This window comes from Triplophysa dalaica, chromosome 12 (genome assembly GCF_015846415.1).
Source record: "Triplophysa dalaica isolate WHDGS20190420 chromosome 12, ASM1584641v1, whole genome shotgun sequence".
NCBI lineage: Eukaryota > Metazoa > Chordata > Actinopteri > Cypriniformes > Nemacheilidae > Triplophysa > Triplophysa dalaica.
The window spans coordinates 11,656,821-11,680,253 of record NC_079553.1 but is presented as its reverse complement, the minus strand read 5'-3'; the positions used below and the strand labels follow the sequence as shown (position 1 = coordinate 11,680,253).

Below are 23,433 nucleotides of genomic sequence, written 5' to 3'. Positions count from 1 at the left end.
TTGATGAGAATAATAATTACCATTGCCATTTTTCATTAAGGTTTTGAATAAAGTGCCCGTTTGCTCGGCCTGTACGTTTGTGGTGTGTTTTGTGCTGTGTAAATGTGTAGTTTGTGAACTCTAGTGTATTACAGGTAGGCCACACATTGAGAGAGTTTGTCTATCGGTGTGCATGTTGTGCGTATCTAATTGAAGAATCACGCGTGTCAGCGCTTTGCCTGCATGCATGTTGCGGGTACTGTAACGTAAGAGAGACACCGTGTGCGTTGCTTGGCTTTAGCGGGTGGTGTGTGTAACTGAATAAACGTGTAAGAGTCTGTGGAGAGTGTATGTGTTTCATATGCTGTAACACAGGAGAGAGACACCGTGTGTGTTTATTTTTGGCTCAGTGCGAGCGTGTCGATGGCTGCCGATGCGTCGCAAAGGAAAGCTCTGAGATATCAGCAGACCCTGGTCAGTCACTGCCTTTATATGCCTCTCTTTCTCTCTCCCGTTGTTTTGTGGTCTTATCTGAGGCGCTTCGCCGTCTGCCTGTTCGTGGCTGCCTTGCTGAGGTGTGTCGTGGTCAATCTGATCCGTTCTGACCCAGAAACGCTTGTCTGGGCCAAAATACGTATCTTTAAATGAGGGAGTCTTTAACTTCAGTAGCCTTTAATTGATTTTCCATTCTATTCTTGGTGGCGACACGCAGGGAGCAAGCAGGGGTGGTGTACTCTAGGTATGAGAATTGCAACCTGTGTGAGCGTCCGACCGATTGAAGACAGTCTTGTTTTGTAGTAAAGTTTAAACTCAATACTGGAGATTCCGTGGTTGCTAAACACGCGTTTATATTGAGTTTGCAGTTGTTGAGTTGAGTTATTGAGTTGTGCACTTGGTTGCACTGCGCCTTTGCTTTATTGCTTCACAGTGATTTTATGATCGCCATAGCTTTTTGCAATATCTCGAAAGCCTTCAAGGCAATTTTGTGTTTCTGAAAATCTCAAAATTCCACGAGATCATTTGCAATGTCACAGACGTGCTGAGCTAAGCAGATCCTGAGATCAAACCTCATCGTTTCCGTCAGCTGTAATGAACCTGCAGTTTTTTTTCAGATGGTGTATGTATTTGTGCTAACCTACGCTCCACGTCTCTGCTGCTACATGCTCGCAGAAACCTGAGCACGCAGGTTAAATATACGCCTAAACCTCTCGCTGTGCTCTGCTGCTGGTGCTCGCCGCTGGTGTATGGCTGCTATACGGCCTTGAGTCAGCGGATCGGGTACATGAAGTTATTTGTCAGAATTGCGTCCATTGCGCAGAGGATTATATTATTGCTGAAAGAAATGGATTGTGCGAGAGAAAAAGAAAAGGTCAAGTGTCAGTAAAAGGGAATGAGAGAATACAGAATGGGTGAAAATGCATGTGTGAGGACGGGGTGAAAAGGTGTCAATTATTTAGCTGTCACAAGTTATTAAGCCTTCACACACAACCTCTCAACCTTCAATTTCTTCACCTGGCATCTTCTCGCTTTGACTCTTGCCATCCTGAGCTTCACATCGATTTTACACTCTTGCTGCAAAATATGGGAAGATGGGCAAGGTGCTTTTTCACCTTTGTAATTTGCGTTACTGCGTTTCCTGTTCCATTTCGGTCTGTTTTACACACAAGGGAGGTTTCCGAGGAGGAAAGGGTCCAGTCAGAGCAAAACTCCATCAAGATGTGAACGTCTCTATTATCTGATGCAAAACTAGAGTGACATGTTTGTGCTTACAAAGCAATGTTTTAGTATTGTACATGTGACCAGCCCAACGGCTATAACAAGAGTGTGTGAATATTATTGCCATGACAAAAATTGGTAAATGAACATATACAGCCACGGTTAAAAATGAAGTCCATTTAAAAAGTTTTTTTTGTTTTTCCTGAATTTATCATTTTATAGATAGGGCAATTTTTTTATTTTTTATTCTGTGAACTACAATATTCCTCTCAAATTTCATAAAAATATATTGTTTCTGTTTGCATTTATTTGCAGAAAATGAAAATGGGAGAGACAATTTAAAATAACAGAAAAGATGCTGCTTATTTTTTCAGAGCTCAAATACTGCAAAGAAAACAAGTTCATGTTCACCTTTAAGCAATACAACAGTCATATTTGAACATGTATTTAGGGAAATAAAAAACATATTTGTATCACAGTTTTCACGTGTCTTGTCAAGCTGTCAGTCTTTCACATTGCTGTTGGATGACACTCATGAGAGTTGATTTTGTTGAAATTCTACAGACAGGTAGAATTGCATCTAATAGATTTAGAAATGCTGATTAAATGAAAATTTAGAATAACCTATAATTTTATCAGCAGCTTTATACAACAGTGTATTTATTAAAATGTGAAATGCAGAAAGTTGTGTTTGATTAAGGGGAAACAATATATAATATGCTTGTTGTAACAGTTAGTAGAAGTTAATAGGAAGAACCGACATGTTGGTGTGTGTTTGTTCACCGCAGTGTTCACTAAGACATATGTTGAACAGCTCTGTGTGTTGTTTTAACAGTCACAGATAAGTGATTTCACTTCCAGGTCACACAGCTGTGAATGACCTCGTCTTTAACAGAGAGACCTCTGGGAATCTGACTGGTGACTGATAGAATTGAACAGACACTGAGACAGAGAGTTGGGTTATATTTAAACCACTTTCTGTGTTTATTTATCCCAATGGTTGAGTTTGTCACTTTTTGGCCCAATGCTGGGTTTAATACGGGTCAAAAATAACTTCCTGTTTCAGTTTTTTAACGCTTCACAAATGTACTAAATGTACTAAACCCAAAGGCTAAATTAATATGTTCATATGAACCCGTGTTTACATCATCTATAGTCTATACACTGTAAACCCTTTTGCTTTATTTTGGGGGGGCTGTTTTTCATCTTTATATTTTTGAGTAATAATTTTTTTTAGTACCAGTTTAGGATCACTTGACTGAAATGTTTTTTGTGATCTTACAAATCTTTTCATCTGAAGGTGTGTGCTCAAACGTTTGAAATTATTTTTATAGACAAAAATGTAATAATGGCAATACATTTTTTATAAGCAAACAAAAACAATATAGCGAAGTGGATGACTTAGACCAGTAATGAAGACAAAGCAGCCAATAAGAGCCCATGTTTCCCTTAAAAATGTTTGAAAAGATTCCCGGGGTGAGACCCCAAAACGCTGCCTGATGAAATGCAAAGAGTATAGTATTTGGATGTAACAATATTATCAGTATTGTGTAATCGCAATAGCAAAATTGTCTCAATATTATCGCGGTCACATGACTGTATGAAACGATAGGTCTTCAGGGCCTAACAGAGAATGGTCGAAACTATAATACATGCTCCATCCATTCAAGGTCTATCTGGTGCAATTCTTTTATTTTATAAAAGGGATTTTTAGGTTATTTGACCCATCTCATACTATAACTCATAGGCTACCTCTAAGCAACACTTATGATTAGAGCATAAAGAAAAGAGGATGCTTATGGTACATTTCCAAGTCATCATTTGTCCTTTATAAATAGTGCGATAAATATCGCACCGTGGACTTCATGCCGAGGTTTTATCGTACAGTTAGATTTTGATATTCTTACATCCCTAGTACAGTAGTTTACAAATTCTAGTTAAAATATAATATAGTGTTGATTCGTTTTAGTCATATAGTTACAGTTGTGTTATTCCATAGTTTAGTTGAGTTAAATCTTATACTAAAATGTGTAAAAACGTAAATAAAGCAAAACCTTTCGATCTGTATTATAGTGATTAAAATCACTGTTGGATGTGGTTAATGATTAAATTCACTATGAAGTAGGCAGGATTTTACATATAGGTGACAAAATTCCACATCAAACGTGACTACGCGACATAAAACAGGAGACATCAATCAAAAACACGGAGGATTACTTCATAGACAACAACAAATGAATTGACCAAAAAAACTAATTTTACCTCATTTGAAGAGGTTTGCAGGAACCATTCAGGTACCTGCAGTGGACATCGGTCCAGACAGGATTAGGAAACGACAGCTCTGTAAATTAACAGCTGCTGACAGCCAACCTTCAGCCAAACAATCTCTGAATGACGTCCAGTGCATTGTGGGTAATGTGGTTTGCTTCGGTGTTCACCGACAGGACATCCCCTATAAGGCAGATACAGTTACTGATATTTCAGTATTTTCTGAAGGTGAAAAGGACGAGGAAAGAAAGAAGGAACGTAGATACACAGCATAGGAAAGATAATCATGATAAAGGGACCCATCAAAACTTTTGAGACCGTTCTGAATTTTGATCAAATTCTGGTGAGATAAAATCATTATTATTATTTACTCAGCATTGGCTTTAAAAATGTGTGCAAATTGAAATTACTCAAATATTTGATGGTAATTCTTATAGTTGCCGTAGGACTTGAATGTTATAAACATGGCTCAGAAATGAGGAGGCGTTGACCGGTTGGATGGGTGTTGATATCATTTTTATAACCACACTTTTTTCTGCAGGAAGTGAGTTTATGTTCTTTTCAGTTCAGCTTAAATCTATTTGTTCAGCAATTTTCACATATTGTCATATCACATAATACTACTATACAGAGCAGCAGAACTATAACACAACTTTACAGAGTGGTGCAGTTTTTCTGCACTGAGCCTCTGCATACATTGCTATTAGTTTTGGTCCTTTTATTGATAAATCAATATAAATGAATCAACAATTAATGAAATACTCTGCTACGTATTGTTAATGCATATCCTATTAAAAATGTGTTGTTGGGAACTGCCGATTCCAAACTCCTGTCATTCAATGTACAGCTCAGATTTGATTACATTTACACACACATACATGTAGACGTTCTGAATGCCATATTTGTGTTTTTAATTAACTTTCAAAGTCACTATGCCCTTCACTGCTTGTGTCTGTTAGCAACGTCCACTCTCTCTCTTTTCTTCTCTTTCTCGCTCTCTCTCTCTCGCCCTCTTCCTCCCTCTCTTTCTTTCGCTCTCTCACTTTTCACCTTTTGGGGCTTTCTTGCTTCTAATCCCCTAAGGGTCAGCTGATTTTTGCTACAGTAATATCTTGAAATACTCTTGTTTTTCAGGACACTTCGATTTAAAAAGATGAGATGTGAGATGTGTAAGTGCTACTGTGGAATTATTACCTTCAGAATATTTCTACATGATCTAATCCTTACAAAGTACCTCTGGTATATAGCAAGTGTGGGTTGGTTCAGTCAGATCAAAGAATGTGAAAGAAGTGATTTTAATGTAACTTCCTGAAACACATTTGTTAAGTGTTGTGATATTTCATTTTGACACATCAGGCGTGATATCACAGTAGCAGGGGTCTGTTTGGGTGCATGTCTGGTCTGTGGTTATACACTGATCTGAGCCATGAGTTTCAATACATTTTGAAGTTGGAGTTTTCAAGTTTCTTGGTGTCATAAAATGTGTAACTGTTTGGAACTGGCCCTTTGTTAAAGCACACGGATGAATCATTAAGAGGAATGAGAAAAACAGATGCACATTACAGCAAAGGGAAAGAGTGTGTTTAAAAGACAGCAAGAGTGATAAAGAGAGAGAGTGAATGTGTTGTTGTTAAGTAAATGTTTCCCTGTCTTGTGTCTCACGCTGTCATTCTAAATCAGTGTCCAGTGTTTAGAAAATTAAAGAGGCAATGATAGACACAGCCTTGGATCCCTGTAACTCTCACAGAAACGCTAGTGTGTTGGGTGAGAAGAATTACAAACAGATTTGTCTTTTTCAATACATTTCATTCTTTGTTCTGTGAAATCTCCTATCACATGCCTGTGTAAGTGTGTATACAGGTGTGGTGTATAAATAAATGTTTTTGAATAGCGTGTCAGTGTTAGATGTTCAATGGACGAATGCGCATAAGGAAGTCCATAACACAGTATGTCTAAGACCACAGCTGCACATGAGGTAGGTTTGCCTTTGTCTCTATTATGGATACAAGTTATGAATGTAAAGAATAAGAAATTCCTTTTATAAGTGTCCAGCGTTTTTGTTTCATTTTATATGGTAGTGTACAGCACTGGTTCTCAAACTGGGGGCCGTGGGCCCCTGGGGGGGCACAGATTTTGTGTCATTTTATGAAATTTAGAAATATATCATACATTTTCGGCAATCAAACATTTGAAAAATAAGACAACCAACCAAAAGAGACGATGTTCTAGCATTGTATAACTGAATATGTTTTTGGTTGAATTAAAATTCTGTAATAAATCAAAAAATAGTTTAAAAGTTTAGGATAATAAGTATTTATGTAGGGGGCAACAAAGCGATGCACTCTACACAAGGGGCCTTACAACAGAACTGTTTGAGAACCACTGGTATACAGTATGTAAAAACTTGACAATAATATTTAAGTTTACTCTACACATGTGACCCTGGATCACAAAACCAGGCATAAAGCATGGGTATATTTGTAGCAATAGCCAAACTTGTATGGGTCAAAATGATAGATTCTTCTTTTATGCCTAAAATCATTATGATATTAAGTCAGATCATATTCCATAAGGATATTTCTTAATTTCATACCGTAAATATATCAAAACGTTATTTCTGTGAGTGTATGCAGCAAAAACGTGAACAAAAATGGCCAGAAATCACTTGCTGCTGCCCGCTCTTTGGGAATTTCCCGCTCAAGTTTGCTATCTATGTGAAGCTTAGATCTGCTTTTGGGTTTATGTATTCTTCACAAAGTTATTACACATATAAGCCAATAGAGAGCGTTTCTTCTTCCGTTTCTTAGCAATGGCCTGCTATGGTGCCTCTGATGGACAACGTTAAAGGAGATTTTCTCAATATTAGGATTTTTTTGCACCTTCATATTCCAGAATTTAAAAAAGTTGTATTTTCTCGGCCAAATATCGTCCTATCCAACAAAGCATACATCATATTTATTAAACTTTCAGATGATAGTGATAGAATATAAATCATTATTAAAAAAATTATCCTTATAATTTTTTGTGGTCCTGGGTCACATATTGAAGTAATTCATCACCCATTTAAAGTTTAGCCTTAACAGCCGTAATGGTTAAATGAAGAATAGTAAGACTTTCCAAATAGGTATTAAATTGTTATCGGTGATTTGTTCCTGTTTCTATGATAAATCTGTTTGACCTGTTACAGTGCCCTCCACTAATATTGGCACCCCTGGTAAATATGAGCAAAGAAGGTTGAAAAAATCAATCTGCATTGTTTCACCTTTTGATATTATATACAAATAAATCTATTTAATTTATGTAAAACAATTTGAAGTGGGGGGGAATATATGTTATAAAAATGTTTTTCTCTAATACAGCCTGGTAAAAATGATTGGGACCCTTGTATTGAAAACTTTCTGCAACCACTATTTGCATGAAAAACGTATTTTCTTCATGTCTGACAAGGTTTGAGAATACATTGAGAGTCATCCTAGTCTATTCCTCCATACAGAATCTCTTATAGGGGTCATATGGCGCAGATAAGTGTTTTTCTGTGTCTTTGGTGTGTTATAAGTTGCCTGTGCATGTATTAGACACGTAAAGTTGCGTCAATTAAAGTGTCGGAACAAAAGATGCATTCTATCTAAAAGTGGATGCTCACCCAGATCTGCCTGAAATGCCTCCTGTAACCACACCCCCAAAAATCTACGTCAGTTCATGGTATGATTTGACAAAGACCGCCCAAATTTATACGCAAGTAAGGTGGGAGTCCCTGTTTGTACAATTGCTTTGGAACCAAATATGGTAAGAAGCGTTACATTTCCGTCACACGCTTGCAGTATTCGACCAATCACTACTCACTGGTTAACTGGCCAATCATAGCACACCTCACTTTTCAGAGCGATGAGCTTTGTAAAAACTCTGCACGTTTCAGAGAGGCGGGGCAAAGAGGAGATACAAAAATGTACGGTATGTGGAAAATACAGCATTTTTTAACCTTAAATCGTGTATATACATTACAGTACATCTAAAACGAGCCGTGTCATATGACCCCTTTAAAATCCTTCAAATGTTGGTGCTCTCTTATCTTCAGTTCATCCCACTCATTTTCTATGGTGTTCAGGTCAGGGAACTGGGATGGCAGGATCTTGATTTTGTGTTCAGTGACACATTCTTGTTGATTTGGATGTTTATTTTGAACAAGTGTGCGGATTTAACACCTAACTACGACCCATTATAATGTTTTTTAACAGAGTTAAATTAATTTTTTAATTTGTTGGTATTTAACATAATACAAGATGCCATGTATCTGATCAAGATGTCCAGAACTTATAAGTAGGTCCACAACAATGAAGATCTGGTGGTATATTTAACTGTGGACATGGGGAACTTTCTTATTCTGTGTGCACCAAACCTATCTTGTGTTATTGCTGCCAAAAAAAAACTTTTATATTTGTATATTATTGTATGAGTGCAGAAGATTTGTTTCTTGAACAGTGTCCCAAACAAATTGTGGTGATGGAGGTGCACAAATGCTTTCTGACCCCAAAATTAAACTGTTTACTGCAATTTTCCATCATTGATCTATTCCATCATTGAGTATTTGGCTACTCAAATTCTTCTACTTGCTGTACATTGAGACAATTAAGACACACATCCTGTTTTAAGCAGATTTTCCAACATCTCCAGTCCCTTAAACTTCTTGATCATTGCCCTGATGTTGAAAATTAGATTTTGTGTTGTTTTAACTTTTTCCTTGAAGCCACTTTTTATTTTGTGTACCTCAACTACATTCTTTGGTTTTACCCAATGTGATGAATGATTAAGGGGATTTGGGCTTTGTGTTACTAATATTTATTATCCTGTGCCACAAGAAGTCATGACTGGACAACATCATGTTTCTAGTCACCTTGGTGTGCTAAGAAATTGTAAATATCATTGTGAATACACTTGGGAGATATTTTACTCATAAGGATTTCAAAGTGTGCCAATAATTATGACAATGTTGTATTAGAGTAAATGTTTTTTTCATGATGTTATATTCCCCCCAGTTCAAATTGTTTGACTTGAATGAAAGTTGGTATATTGTAGATTTTTTAAATAAAAGACCAAAATGAGTTACAATGCGGATTAATTTTATACAGCCTTCTTTGCCCATATTTACCAAGGGTGCCAATATTAGTGGAGGGCACTGTAAATTGTTTTAATATACTAATAGAAAGCAACACTGTAAACATTTTTTTTACGGAATTGTACTTTTTACTACATATTTTTAAATTACAGTAAAATTACAGAAATGCTGCTAATTAGAAGAAAAATATGTAATTTTACGTGACAAAAACAGTTCTTTTATTGTATATTACTGGTGCTCCAATTGCCGGAAAATTACAGTTTTCTTTTCAGGATTTTCTTTACAATGAAAATAAAAAATTAAAATTATTATTTTTTTATATCTATTGCTTTGTTTTGGTTGTCATTCTCCTTCCTTTTTCTTTTAAAAGCTTTTATGGAAATGAGAATACAAAGCAATTTCAAGTTTTTATTTACATCCATCTTGTATTTGTTCATTTTTTTATCATCTCTATATATTAAAAAAAAATCAGAACGTTGAAATGAATGAGTAGTGATTATTGTTTTTGAGTGCATGAGCAAGCTGAATCTGATCTCCACAGCACCATGTGGGATCTGTGCCGCTCATGATTGTGTGTGCATGTAGTCGTGTGTATTGCGTGTAATGGAAGGAAGGTGAAGAATGTCCAACTTGGTGGATCACTTCCTCCTCTACTGGCCAATGCCCAGAGTGTGATCCGTCCATGGCTCATGATGTTTGTGTGGGAAGCTGGACATGAATGGGTTTGGCCTTTTTGTGCTAGGGCACTATTGCTTTTTAAAATAGTTTTAGGTGTAAATTTAGGGTCCAACCTTGTGTGTGTGTGTGTGTGTGAGAGAGAAAGCATATGTGTGCTTTGGAAGGTGCTCGGGGGAGATCTTTTTCCATTCTGCCCTGTTACGCATAGCCTGACTATTTCTGTCTGACATATACAAATGACTCAACGTCCCACCACACATACACATACACACACACACACATGCACAGTGTAATCGATTCACTGCACATTCTGACTTTCCCAAGCACCTACACGCATACAATCGAAGCAATCTTTAGAGCTCTCAAAACACACTGATAAATGTGTTTATCAGCTGTTATTTGTTAGTGAGAATCTGGTCTTCTATGATATTCCCCCACTGAATATTAGCAATGATTTTTTCGAGGTTGTTTGCATTGATCGTACTCAGTGCAGATGTCATTAGGTCCTGGTGTTTTTTGCTAAGCATCATGGGTAGTATAATGATGTCAGGGTCTTGTGGATAATTCCTAGTTTCCTATATAATTGTGTCTTTTTCAGCTGTATGGAGAATATAGAGAGCAGGTGGGTAATGTTGCCAGACGGGAGGCTACGCGTCTGCTAACGGAAAGGCAATGGAGGAGACATGCTGGAAATGCCAAAGCAACCCGGAGAAGCCGCGGCCGTGCACATCATGCTGGTCTGGAGGCGGGGGCCATGCGTCAAGGATTAAGCCAGGCCTCGACTATCAAAAAGCCCCGCCCATATTCCAAATGCCAAGGTATGTGACTACACATTAAGGGGAAAATGTATTCATACACTTTTATAAACCCAATACACATCAGTTAATCCAACGTTTTTAACTCAATTGGGTTTTTAAACCGGAAGCCTTCTATACATCTGATATAATAGCCTGGAATGGTCATTGCATTTATATAATGCATTTATATTGCAGATTGCCTGGCCAGAATTCAGAGGTGTATTGTAACAAAGCTCGGGGAGGACTGGATCTTTCTGGTTCTCCTGGGTCTCACTATGGCTTTGGTTAGCTGGAGTATGGACTATGCCAGTGCCAAGAGCCTGCAGGGTATTAATCAACTTTCTCCCTACTCTCATATATTGCAAGACACTCATATACTGGCCGAATATAGATCTGCATGTGTCATAATCTGTGTAGCTTTCTCATATTTTATGAGCCTAACACTTGAAGCATGTATAGCAGTAACGTCTGAGAGGCCTTCAGTGTCATCTTTCTTTTAATAAAAGCTTACTACATAAAATAAACGCATTTGGCAGATGCTGAAAATACAAAGTGACCGGCAGTGCATTTAAGATTTCATCCCTGTTCCTGAGCTTCTTGAACACTAAATAATAAATAATAATAAGTTAAAGGTTGTCTTTGAAAGGATAGTTCATCCAAAGTCTGGGATGTAGTTGCTGCCTCGTCCCAAAGGCACAAAATGTGCAGGAATACATCACTGGTCTCTGCATTTTGCAAGAATTCCACCATGTTGGTCCCCACCTGTTAAATATATGATACTTAGTCTTGAAACTTAACTAACATTTAAGTGAAGTGCATTTAGTCTTTTACTTCTGAATATATTACATTTACAATGATATTACATACTTTATTCATTGGAACAAAGAAATGTATACAGGTTTGAAACCGCCTGAGGGTGAGTTAACAGTTGACAGATGAACTATCCCTTTAATGTTTTTCTTAAAGTGCCATCTTTCTTCTGAAGCTTACTTGGCCTGTATAGCCTACTAAGGTTAATAGTTGACCTCTGTGGGTGTTGTGAAATATACAGTAGGTTTTGTATCATCGCTGTGATTATGTTGTATATTATTTTTTAACAGGCTATTTATTTTGCCTATTTATTTTGTAAAATGCACTTTAAATGTAGTTTACCTTTTAAATGTTTGTGGCTGTGTATTATGCATTTACCCAATCATTTTTAATATATGATTGCTCTTGCTATGTGCATTATGAAATAAAATAAAAACTTAACACCAACATTGTATGATAACCAAGTTCTCTGTCTCTTAGCATATAAGTGGATGTATGGAGAGCTGAAGGGAAATGTGGGTCTGCAGTATCTGGCCTGGATCTCATATCCCATCATCCTTATTGTATTTGCATCCCTGTTCTGTCATCTGGTATCTCCACAAGCTATAGGTGTGAACATCTTATCTCCATTCATTCTTGCTTTGATTTTGCTGTATTTTGTTCCCCCAACACATATACAACCGCTGAAACATTTTAAGAGACCACTGTAAAATTATATTAATTTTTTTAATTGACTATTTATAGATGTGAGTTTACTGTAAGTAAATTGTTTTGTTTCAGTTTGTGAACTAGTGACAGCATTTCTCCTAAATTTCAAATGATAATATTGGTTTTGTTATTTGCATTTAGTTTTTAGTCAATTGAAGCGTACCAAACTGGTCAAATAAAAAAAAAGTGCAATGTTTGCAGAGTTTGAATACTGCACAGTGTAAAAAACAGTAATTTTTACCATTTTATTTTACAGAATGTTAATGTACACTGTAAAAAATCCCTTAAAAAATGGACATTTGTTAAATAAGAGTTTCTTCTTGTAAAATTACATGGTTTGCCCTCTGTTTTTATGGAAAATTTGCGGCCTTTTTCTGTAATTTGACAGTTATGGACTTCATTTCAAAAATAGACATAAAATAATCTTGTAAAAATTGAAAAAGATGTTTCCCCATAAAATTACACACTTTTCCTGTTTCTTGTATATGTGCAGTCTTTTTATGTAATTTGACGGTTTTGGAATTTCGAAATTCATCAAAGTAAAATTTTATTACAAAATAAACTGCAAATTTACAAGTATAAAATGACATAAAAAACGTCTACATTTTTACAGGTATTAACAATAACAATAAAAACAAGTTAATTTTCATTTTAAACAACACAATACTAATGTTTTTTCATGTATTCTAATATCAGTTCAAAAATGAACATTTGATGGAATAAGCCTTGATTTTTTTACAACTTTCAGGTGTCTTTGCATTGTCTCGGTCTTTTGGATTGTTGTTGTTAATTTTTCTGCAGCTGTAGTATCATTGTTCACATTTGAAAGAGTCCAACAGTTATCTATTTCTGTATTCTGTCATTTTCTATCCTTTATTATTCTTGCATTTCAATCTTTGAGTGTTTTTTGTCCTCGATCGAACTCAACCACCCACGGCACATTAAATCTCCCAACCGTACGTTCATCCAAAATATTGTCATCTCTCATTTCTCTCTCCTCTTTGTCACAATTGTTTCTATAGTTTTTCTCTGAGCCCTTGTCGCACTTCAGGATATATGCCAATCTTTTTCTCATCTTCTATAATCACTGTGACAAGATCTTCAGTGTGTGTAAAATTGTGTTGTCTTTTTCGGGATTCATTGCTCGCTGATGGTGCTTTTCACAATCTCATGTCTGTGTGTCTCAGGCTCTGGGATCCCTGAACTAAAGACTATTCTGAGAGGCGTGGTGTTAAAGGAATATCTCACTCTCAAAGCGTTTGTGGCTAAAGTCATTGGTCTTACGGCTGGTCTGGGCAGTGGGATGCCCATCGGAAAGGAGGTGGACCTCTATTGTTTCTTTAATAAACAGTATATTATTGTACAAAATATATCATTTAATATTTCATCATACTACTATTTATACAATATTTAATTTGTCTGTGTTATTTTATCTATCTATCTATCTATCTATCTATCTATCTATCTATCTATCTATCTATCTATCTATCTATCTATCTATCTATCTATCTATCTATCTATCTCTCTCTCTCTCTCTCTCTCTCTCTCTCTCTCTCTCTATCTATCTATCTCTCCCTCTCTCTCTCTCTCTCTCTCTATCTCTCTCTTTCTATCTATCTATCTCTCCCTCTCTCTCTCCCTCTCTCTCTCTCTCTCTCTCTCTCTCTATCTATCTATCTATCTATCTCTCTCTCATACCTCTCTCTCTCTCTCTCTCTATCTATCTATCTCTCTATCTCTCTCTCTCTCTCTATCTATCTATCCTGTCCGTCTGTCTGTCTGTCTGTCTGTCCGTCTATCCTGTTTAATGACATCACCTGTTTAATGACATCCCAATCCTCAGGGTCCGTTTGTGCACATTGCCAGTATCTGTGCGGCAGTGCTGAGCAGGATCATGTCCATCTTCACCGGTGTGTACGAGGTAAAAATCAGCCCCTGTGAGTGAATGTGTATGCGTGTGAGCGCAGGTGGCATGAGTGCTCTTGTGTACTCTTCAGAAGCTGCAGAACTTAATGGCTGATCTAGGATCAGGTTACTCATTGGCACATCATGACCCACTCCACAATAGCCATTAGGAGGCTTGTTTTTCAGTTTTATCAGACAGATGCCTGGTCTCTGATCAGCGGTTAAGGGTTACCGCTCTTGAATGTCATACTCAGTTTAATATGCCGCGCTGTGTGTCTATATGTCTTTTTGTTGTGATTAGATTTTGGACTAATTTCATATTTCTCTCCTCCCGTTCCCCATCCCTTCTCATCCTTGCCCTATTGTTTCTTTTCTAACATGATCATTTGTATTAATAGTGACGGTCTGGCATGTGCATTAACTGCAAACCCATTGAATGCGTGTGTCCTCATGCTTTTATTTGAACCCCACCCAAACCACCCAGAATAGCGCCCATGTTCAGGATCTACTGGTCTGTGCCTGTGCGGTGGGAGTGGCCACCTGTTTCGCCGCCCCAGTGGGAGGCAAGTCACGCCCACTTTTTCCCATGTACATATACACTCTAGGAAAGAAAAACAACACACGGCTGATGTATTTGATGAGCTTTTCTCTTTGCCCCTTGAGTTTCTGCTATGTTTAAAGCTTTGGTTTGCATTTGGATGAATTCACACTCACAGCTGGCTCTTCTCTAAAGGCACACGTTCACATAACTCTTTTGTTTCTTCTTTGCTTTATCAATCATTCCCTTGATGGTTTCTTTGAGCTCCATCCTTTTGTCTCTTTCTTTTCTCTTTCTCACACAACGCACTCACTGACAATGTTAATACTACGCTTCTCCTGACCTGCCTTCATGTTCCCACTAACATCGTCATCCTCCTCTTTCCCTTCACCTCAAACTCCCTCTCTCTGTCTCTTTCTCTTGTGTCTGGTGTCAGTAGAACCCCTATGGTTACACAGACATTCTGACGGTAGGATGTGCCGTTGGGGTGGGCTGCTGCTTTGGGACTCCCCTTGGAGGTAAACATTTCCCTTTTCTCTCTCTCTGATTAAAGTCGCTCATATCTTTCTTGACGTTTTCAGCTCCATGCCTGCTGAATAATTCACTTCATCAACACTTCACATTTTAAAGCACCCGAGTATTATAAATTTATATGCCGAGCTTGTTTTATGTTTATTAAACAGTGTATATACTCGGAGGAGTGTGATAAAGCATCTTTAATGTGTTCATGTGGATTTTTAAAAATCGTTGGTGCGTGAAAAATAATTATCATAAGCATGAATAACTTCTCATAAAGTTCTGAAAGACAATGTGTATTTTAGTTTTTTATGTTTAATACATTATTTCTTTATCATATAGCTTAAGGGGACAGTTCACCCAAAACTAAAAATGACAATTCATTCTTCATTTACTCATCCTCCTCATTCCAAACCTGTATGTCTTTCTTATACAAAACACAGAAGATATTTTGAACAACGTTGGCCCCCATTGACTTCCGTTGTACTGCATGAACACAAAACCACTTAGACATTTCTCAAAATATCTTCTTTTGAGTTTCAAAGAATCATATGTTTTGTACAACATTAGGGTGAAAAAATTGGTGTATAATAACATGCTAATTCAGTTAGAACAGTTAGGAGTGGAATGTGACCCATCGATTGCTCCGGTTGTCAGAGCTCCTCGGGTGACACAATACTTGCTCTGTGTTCAGGATACTTGCTTGAATTCATAATTTTTTAAATTGTGACCCTGGACAACAAAACCTGTCTTATGGGTCAATTTTTTCAAAATCGATATTTCTACATCATTTGAAAGCTTTAAGCTTTCTATTGATGTATGGGTTGTTAGTATATGATGATATCTGGTGGAGATATAACTGTTTAAATCTCTGGAATCTGAGGGTGCAAAGCAATCAAAATATTGAGAAAATTGCCTATGAAGTTGGTAATAAGAGGAACTGTTACTGGTCATCCACTCACAAAAATAAAGTTTTGATATATTTACGGAAGGAAATTTTCAAAATATCTTCATGGAACATGATCTTTACTTAATATCTTAATGAATTGGGGCATAAAATAAAAATGTATAATTTTTACACATACAATGTATTTTTGGCTTTTCTAAAACTGTTCCCCTCCTACTTAAGACTGGATTTGTGATCCAGGGTCACAATTGTGTTGGGTGCTGCTTGTGGATGAGAAATGAAACCCTTTAACTTCACCAGGAGAGACATTATTCTTTTTTATTCGTTTTATTACTCTACCGCTCATATTCTCTCGCTCCCTCTGAAGTCTCTCTCTTGTAGTCTTATGTGCTTTCTCTGCTGTTATTTAACTCTATGTTTTCTATTTTTGTTCTCGCTCTCTCTCAGGTGTGTTGTTTAGTATTGAGGTCACGTCGACATATTTTGCAGTGAGGAATTACTGGAGAGGATATTTTGCCGCCACGTTCAGTGCCTTCATATTCAGAGTACTTTCAGTGTGGAACAAAGATTCTGGTGGGCCTGAGACACAAACACACAAGCTGATATGATGAACACACAAGCTGATATGATAGACTAAAATGAAATATATCATTGCTGAAATACTCTCGTTTGTTTTTCACAGTCACTATAACAGCACTCTTTCGAACAAACTTTCGTATGGATTTCCCCTTTGACCTGCAGGAACTGCCAGCTTTTGCGATTATCGGGTGTGTGAGATTCTCTGTGTATATAGCAGAGGCCAAAAGTGCTATCCAGAGTGAAAATTTGTACGATATTTGCTTCTAATTCCCCCCCAGATTGGAAAAAACCTTCAAAATATGAGGTGTATGGTATAAAATTGATCAAAAAATTTGGGGCAAAAATGCAAACTACAGCACATCAGGGAAAATGTATTTTATTTTGAATAAATACAATAATGCAAAGATTAAAAAGCTCTGGAAATAATGCATACACGGAGTACAGCTTTATCAGTTATTCATATTCTGTTGATCCTCTCTTTTATCAATTTTTTGCAGTCATTCTTCTTCTTCCTAACATTTCTTCAAAGCTGAGCTTTAGTTTATACTATGGCCAACTATAAATCATGCATACAACATTTGAATCTATATTTAATAATAAATGTAATATTATATAAATGTGTCCTACATGATAACAAACTAACAATGAAGACCAATCTCTCTTATGCTATTTTATATTACAAATACAATTTGAATAATTAAAAAAAATATTTACAGTCTTCTAAATGATTGCTGTCACACCATAGGACGCAAGTAGAATATATTTAAGGTAACTACCCGTTTATATATTTAATTTTTTCAAGGCTGGACATCACTTTTGGCCTCTACTTTGTGTGTAAATATATCGATTATATCTTAACATTCACAATATGAAGTCAAAATCTTTTCATGTAAAACATCAGTGGTCAACTAAAATGTTTTATCTAATGTTAATATCTTTTACTAGATCTCTGGCTAAAGACAAAATGTTTCATGAGTATGTTTGTGTGTTTGCAGGATTTCATGTGGGTTTTTAGGAGCGTTCTTTGTTTATCTGAACAGACAGGTTGTTCTGATAATGCGGAGACAGACAGCTCTCACGCGATTCCTAACAAAACAGCAAGTCACCAAATACACATTAATAACTAGTTTATTACTCATTTATTGCTCTGTTATTATGCCTCATTTTGCAATTGTACATCATCACAGTTTAATAATTGCTTGTTTGTGTCTTTGTTTTACTTTAGCCGGTTGCTTTACCCCGGTGTCGTGACACTGATTATAGCCTCTTTAACTTTTCCTCCGGGTTTCGGACAGTTTATGGCAGGAGAGGTGAGTATTCGCGTAGATGCCAACATAAATGGAAGTCCACAGGCCATATTATGTACTCAATGTGGAGTTATTTTGAAGTTTTCCTTTTGTCACACAGCTGATGCCCAGGGAGTGCATTAACTCACTGTTTGATAACTTCACCTGGACGAAGATTTCAGGTTCCCCCATGCCACCTGGACTGGGTCAATCTGCCGCCTGGCTCCACCCCCAAGTCAGCGTTTTTGTCATCCTTCTCCTTTTCTTCATCATGAAGGTGTCTTTTTATTTTGTGTTCGTCTTATTTATAGACTGCTAAACTAATATAATGTTTTCGTAATGAATTAAAGTGTTCATTTTGATCTCTCTCTATGACATAGTTCTGGATGTCTGCAGTCTCTACAACAATGCCTGTCCCTTCTGGAGCTTTCATGCCTGTTTTTATCTTGGGTCAGACATTTTTGTCAGGAACTTTCTTCATAATTTTGATTTGTAATGTGAGCATAATCATGTGTTTCTGAAACAAGCAGGCGCAGCATTCGGACGTTTGGTGGGTGAGATCATGGCCACGCTCTTTCCAAACGGAATTCTGTTCGATGGGATCGTATACCAAATCCTTCCAGGAGGCTACGCAGTAATCGGTCTGAATTCGTTTTCTCCGTGCCAAACCCTTGAAATCCATCAAAGTTCTTCAAACTCTATCTTTTTCCACTCATCAAACTTCCTCTTTTTACATCTTTTGACCTCTAGGGGCGGCAGCAATGACCGGGGCAGTCACACACACGGTTTCCACAGCGGTGATTTGTTTTGAGCTAACAGGGCAAATTTCACACATCCTGCCCATGATGGTGGCCGTGATCCTCGCCAACATGGTGGCTCAGGGTCTGCAGCCTTCTCTTTATGACTCCATCATTCAGGTGAAGAAACTACCCTATCTCCCTGAGCTTGGGATCGGACACATCAGGTACTGCTCCCGGAATGCTTGGATAGGATATTGAAGTTGATAATTGTGTCTTCGACCTCATTTTCTTTCAAACAATATCATTTTTTTGAGAGTTTTCTCTGATGATTTTGCTCTTTAACGCTCCGCACGAAGAAAATAAAAAAATGATGGACAGAAACTCTTGACATGAAATCTATGTTTCCCTGTCTCTCTGTCTTTGCCCGGCAGTAAGTATAATATCTTTGTGGAGGACATCATGGTGAAGAAATTAAAGTTTCTATCACCTCAGTCCACATACCGAGAACTGAACGAGCTACTTGACTCCACGTCCCTTAAAACCATCCCACTCGTCGACTCCAAAGGTCCGTATTGCAAGATTTAGAAAAATGCGGATAAAAAATATCTATTCGTAGGAGGAATTCAAGAAATCCTTTTCTCGCAGAGTCAATGATTCTGTTGGGCTCCATCGAGAGATGTGAACTTCAGGCTGCCTTTGATTGGTGGCTGTCAGCAGAGAGGCGGGTCTATAACCAGAGCGAGGGCGTGCCCGACCCCGGGTCACAGGTCAGCTGGGAGTCCTTCCCTTTTGTGGATGAGGAGGTTGGAGAGGAAAATGGAGAGAGGGTGAGCGGAGAAGAATTCTCACACACTGTAGTTCCTCGAAGACACCCAACACAATGCTTTTGTTCTCTGTTTGTTTTGCTCTGAGGCGGATCTTCAGTCTTCTGATCTGACATCAATAAGCAACATTTTATGCAAAGTAAATGTTCTTTTCTGAAAACACATTATCATGGTATACTAAGCGTACACTGTGACTGAAATGATTAACAGGCTAACACAGTCTCGGAAGAGCGCAACGGCCCACTGGGGTCCACTAAAAGCCCAGACATCATCCCTAATCACACAACAACTGGTGAGTTTACACTGTTGCCCGGCAACTAGCTTCTTTTAAACATTCATGCTGATTGGCATCCATTCTTTTTATTGCCAATTCAGGCTCAATTATGAGATATTGTAATATGTGTGTTCGTGATTTCAGGACTGAGCTCTATAGGATCTCATTGATAGTAATGTAGTGTTGTTTAAATACAGGTGCCCTACGGGTCATGAGGAGAACTCTGCATCGCCTTTTCTCGTCCTTTTCCTCATCGCCACAAAGTGAGCCAGAGGTGTGTATTGTCATATATAAAATCATATCTTAGGACAGCTCCCGATGAGTCTAATTCTCAAGACTAGAGGAGAATTGCCAGTGAATGCTTTAAATAAGAGATTTAGTTTAAGTTTAAAGTGGATGTAATGGTGGACTCACACGGTACGCTGCAGTCGCAATTGACTAGTTCATTTTTAAAGGGAAACATGAGGTAAGCGGCAAAACGTGGTATGTTTTGATGCTGGTTTGTGCTGGTTCTTATTTGGTTTAAGCAGGTCATACCAGTATCAAACAACCTTACCACACATATACGGTCTTTTTCAACAGGGTTGCCTTTGTTTATAACCACTCCATCACAAATCATCTGTTTCCTGTATCTGGCATAATACATCTGTAGATGGAGACAAATCTCCCATTTAATATCTGTCATTTTGAAAGCGGTTTAAGCTACATTTTGTCCTTTCATGCGAGCACAGTTTCCCAGAGTTAGCAGCACTCACCAGCAGATGGCTTCAAGGATGCCGTGTGACGTGTTTAGAGTTGCAAAACAGTATGAAAAATTGAAAGGGTTATTTTTTGTGTGAAATATGATGCTGTTCTCCAAACGTTCGTCCACTTCACCCTCTATTGGTCTGCCTCTCATTTCTCCGAATTTCCTCTATATTCTCTCACTAGAGCCCGCCGGCCCCTCCTGTAGCCGAAAACATGACTCCTGAAGAGGTACTGTGTTGAATTGATTTATTTCCGCTGCCGTTCAGAAAGGCGACAGCAATTAGCACGGCAATTCCCGGGCTATCTGTGTGCTGTCAGTCGTACTCTGTGGCATCACGACTGAGAATATGTGTTATTGGGTTGTTCAGATTAAAGCCTGGGAGGAGGAAGAGCAGGATAAGCCGATCGACATCGATCAGATCCGCGTTGACCCCTCACCTTTTCAGCTGGTGGAGAGAACATCTTTGCATAAGGTCATCTGCAATCCGATTGAAAGCCCATCCAAAATACTGTTATGTTGGGCTTTTTTATGCCTAATAAGCGAATTGCGTATTAGGCTTTTATCTTTGAAGAACTGTCAGTCTAAAACTATCGTTATTTCATGCCCTCTGGGAAATACACACTTTCTCCAAAGGAAACAACAGCATTATATTCTGTGTCTAAATCTTTATATGTAAAGTGACTCCGAAAGTATTTGGAAACTTAAGATGCTTAAAAAAGTTGAAATGCTATTGCATTTGATGCTAAAATGCCATTTATTTTTAAGAAAATGACCAATATGACACACATGCACATAATTATTTGATTGTTTTTTTCAGACTCACACTTTGTTTTCTCTGCTGGGTCTCAGTCATGCCTATGTAACCAGTATTGGTAGACTGGTTGGGGTGGTGGCACTAAAAGAGGTAAAGATGAATAGTTTCGACGATTCTACTCCCCTTATATCAAGTTTTCCAAATTGGCACAAACATTTAGTCAGTAAACTAAAACTAAAGATTTTTATTTTAGTTTTTTCATTTTTACAACTATTTTTAACATAAATATATGTTAAAAAAAAAATATATATATATATATATATATATATATATAGAATGATTCTAAAAAGAAAAGAAAGTTAAAGAAAAGGAGAGAGGGATGAGGGTCAAGGTTCAATTATTGCTGTTATTAAAATAATTAATAAAAGGTTATTTCCATTTCCAGCTCCAGAAAGCGATTGAAGGTTCGACCCGCAGCGGAGTGCGACTACGTCCCCCTCTGGCCAGTTTCAGAGACGCAAGGCGCAAGGCCAAAAGACCCTCCCATTCCCACTCTAGCCCGTCCTCTCCCACACGGGACAGAGAGTTATGGAGCGAAGGAGTGATACGAGAAACTAAAGAAGAGTCCGTCAGCAGTTGTGTCCAGACGACAGGAACGGAGTGTAATATCGCCATAGGCGACGGCTAGCAAAAGTTCCACCAATACGTCTCAGGAGGAACTGTCTTCACCTTCATCCACGATCCCTCTCTCTTCTCTTCATTCCGTGCCTGAAGGAAAACCGAATGGTGATAGAGAGAGCGACGAGGAACCTTTATAGTCTATTGTTTTTAATTTTCCTCTTATACAGCCTTCCAGGGGTAGATCAACCTTATTATGGTGCCGCCTTCATGCCCAGGATGGGCAAGAGATGCAACATGGGACACATTGTTTTAAAGGGGTTTCTTCGCTCTCCAGACCGGACTCTCTTAGAGGTTCTTATTTAGTTATGTGCATCTATAAATTTGTACATATGGACACGTCTCACTGAATATCATTGCTACGGCTCCTCGTGTTTGTCAATTTTCACAGTCAATCACTTTTAAATGCTTTAACCTTTAAAGTTCACCAAAAAATAAAAATTCTGTCATTATTAACTCACCTCCTTGCATGGAAATCTACTGTATAGGAGATTCTTGGTAGAAATCATATTTATAGTGACCAAAAAGAACAGAAAACATCAAAAAGCCCATGGTTTTGGCCATAAATGAAAATATGTGATTTTTACATTGTGTTTCAAGACATACTGTAAAAACCCTCGTCATTTTACAAAATTTACCTGTTTTTTTCAAAATACGGTCAAAAACCGTCAAATTACAAAAAATACAGCAAATTTACAAGAAAACAGAGAAAGTCATGTTATTTTACCGTGGAAAAACTGTTATTTTCATAATATTCCTGGCGCCCCAGCTGCCAGAAAATTTCCTTTTTTTTTTACAGATTTTTTTACAGTGATATACTTTGTGCAATAAACAGTCAAAGTATGTTGATTTATTAGATTTATTGGGATTATTTCAAACGGTGATAGTGTGAACTACTTTAAATAGCTTTTTGTTTTAAGGATTTTTTTTATTTTTAAACGTTGATGGCCATTGTTCAATATTATCAATGGTACTATTTAAAAGAACATGAGGGTAAATAATAACAGAATCATGTGACCCTAAAACATGACATTAGGTTAAACCTAATGTAGTCAGGTTCATTTAGCCATCTTCTTATATTTTGGATGAATCTAGTTCATTTAGATTTTAGCACATGAAGCACATTTTTAGACAGATCATTTTTTACAGCGAGCGAAATAGGTGTGTAATTAAATCGCTTCAAAAGCTGATTTTTCAAAATGTTCATCATTTTAAGTCATTATCATTAAATATTTGTTTGTTATAACAATTGATGCATATCATGTGTCTATACTTATGTCGTTTTAATGGTCTCATTAGCATGCAGACGTTTTGTTGAAAAGGGCACAGAAAGAAATACATTTCGTCCATGTCTTAAGTCCCATGAAATTCAACGACATCTAGACGTGAGGTTGCGAATTCCAACCAACGTCTCACTTTCAAAGCACTACGGCTGACACAGGACTAAGATGTCATCAGGTTTTTGCTTCATTGCCGAAGGAGATAACATATTTACGAAATGCGAACTGTAGAGCAATTTGTCTGTTTAGGGCTACTGTAGAAACGACATGGCTACAACATTCCATGCAAGGGGACCCGTGCTGTATGTATAGAAATTCTAAGGTAATAAAAACAT

General features: G+C 37.5%; 1 protein-coding gene across 1 annotated transcript; it reads left to right on the top strand.

Annotated features, from left to right (window-relative positions):
• The first annotated feature begins 313 nt into the window (after positions 1-313).
• Positions 314-22,966, top strand: clcn1b (chloride channel, voltage-sensitive 1b). The gene is given in 24 exon segments (XM_056762309.1): positions 314-453; positions 10,353-10,572; positions 10,747-10,878; positions 11,842-11,970; positions 13,257-13,390; positions 13,913-13,990; positions 14,459-14,537; positions 16,383-16,508; positions 16,618-16,702; positions 17,510-17,611; positions 17,740-17,824; positions 17,922-18,077; positions 18,181-18,250; positions 18,331-18,441; positions 18,551-18,764; positions 18,972-19,105; positions 19,186-19,367; positions 19,575-19,656; positions 19,836-19,912; positions 20,569-20,613; positions 20,754-20,858; positions 21,204-21,290; positions 21,586-21,822; positions 21,824-22,966. Coding segments are annotated over 24 exon segments (2,856 nt in total). The 5' UTR covers positions 314-402; the 3' UTR covers positions 21,959-22,966.
• The last annotated feature ends 467 nt before the right edge of the window (positions 22,967-23,433 follow it).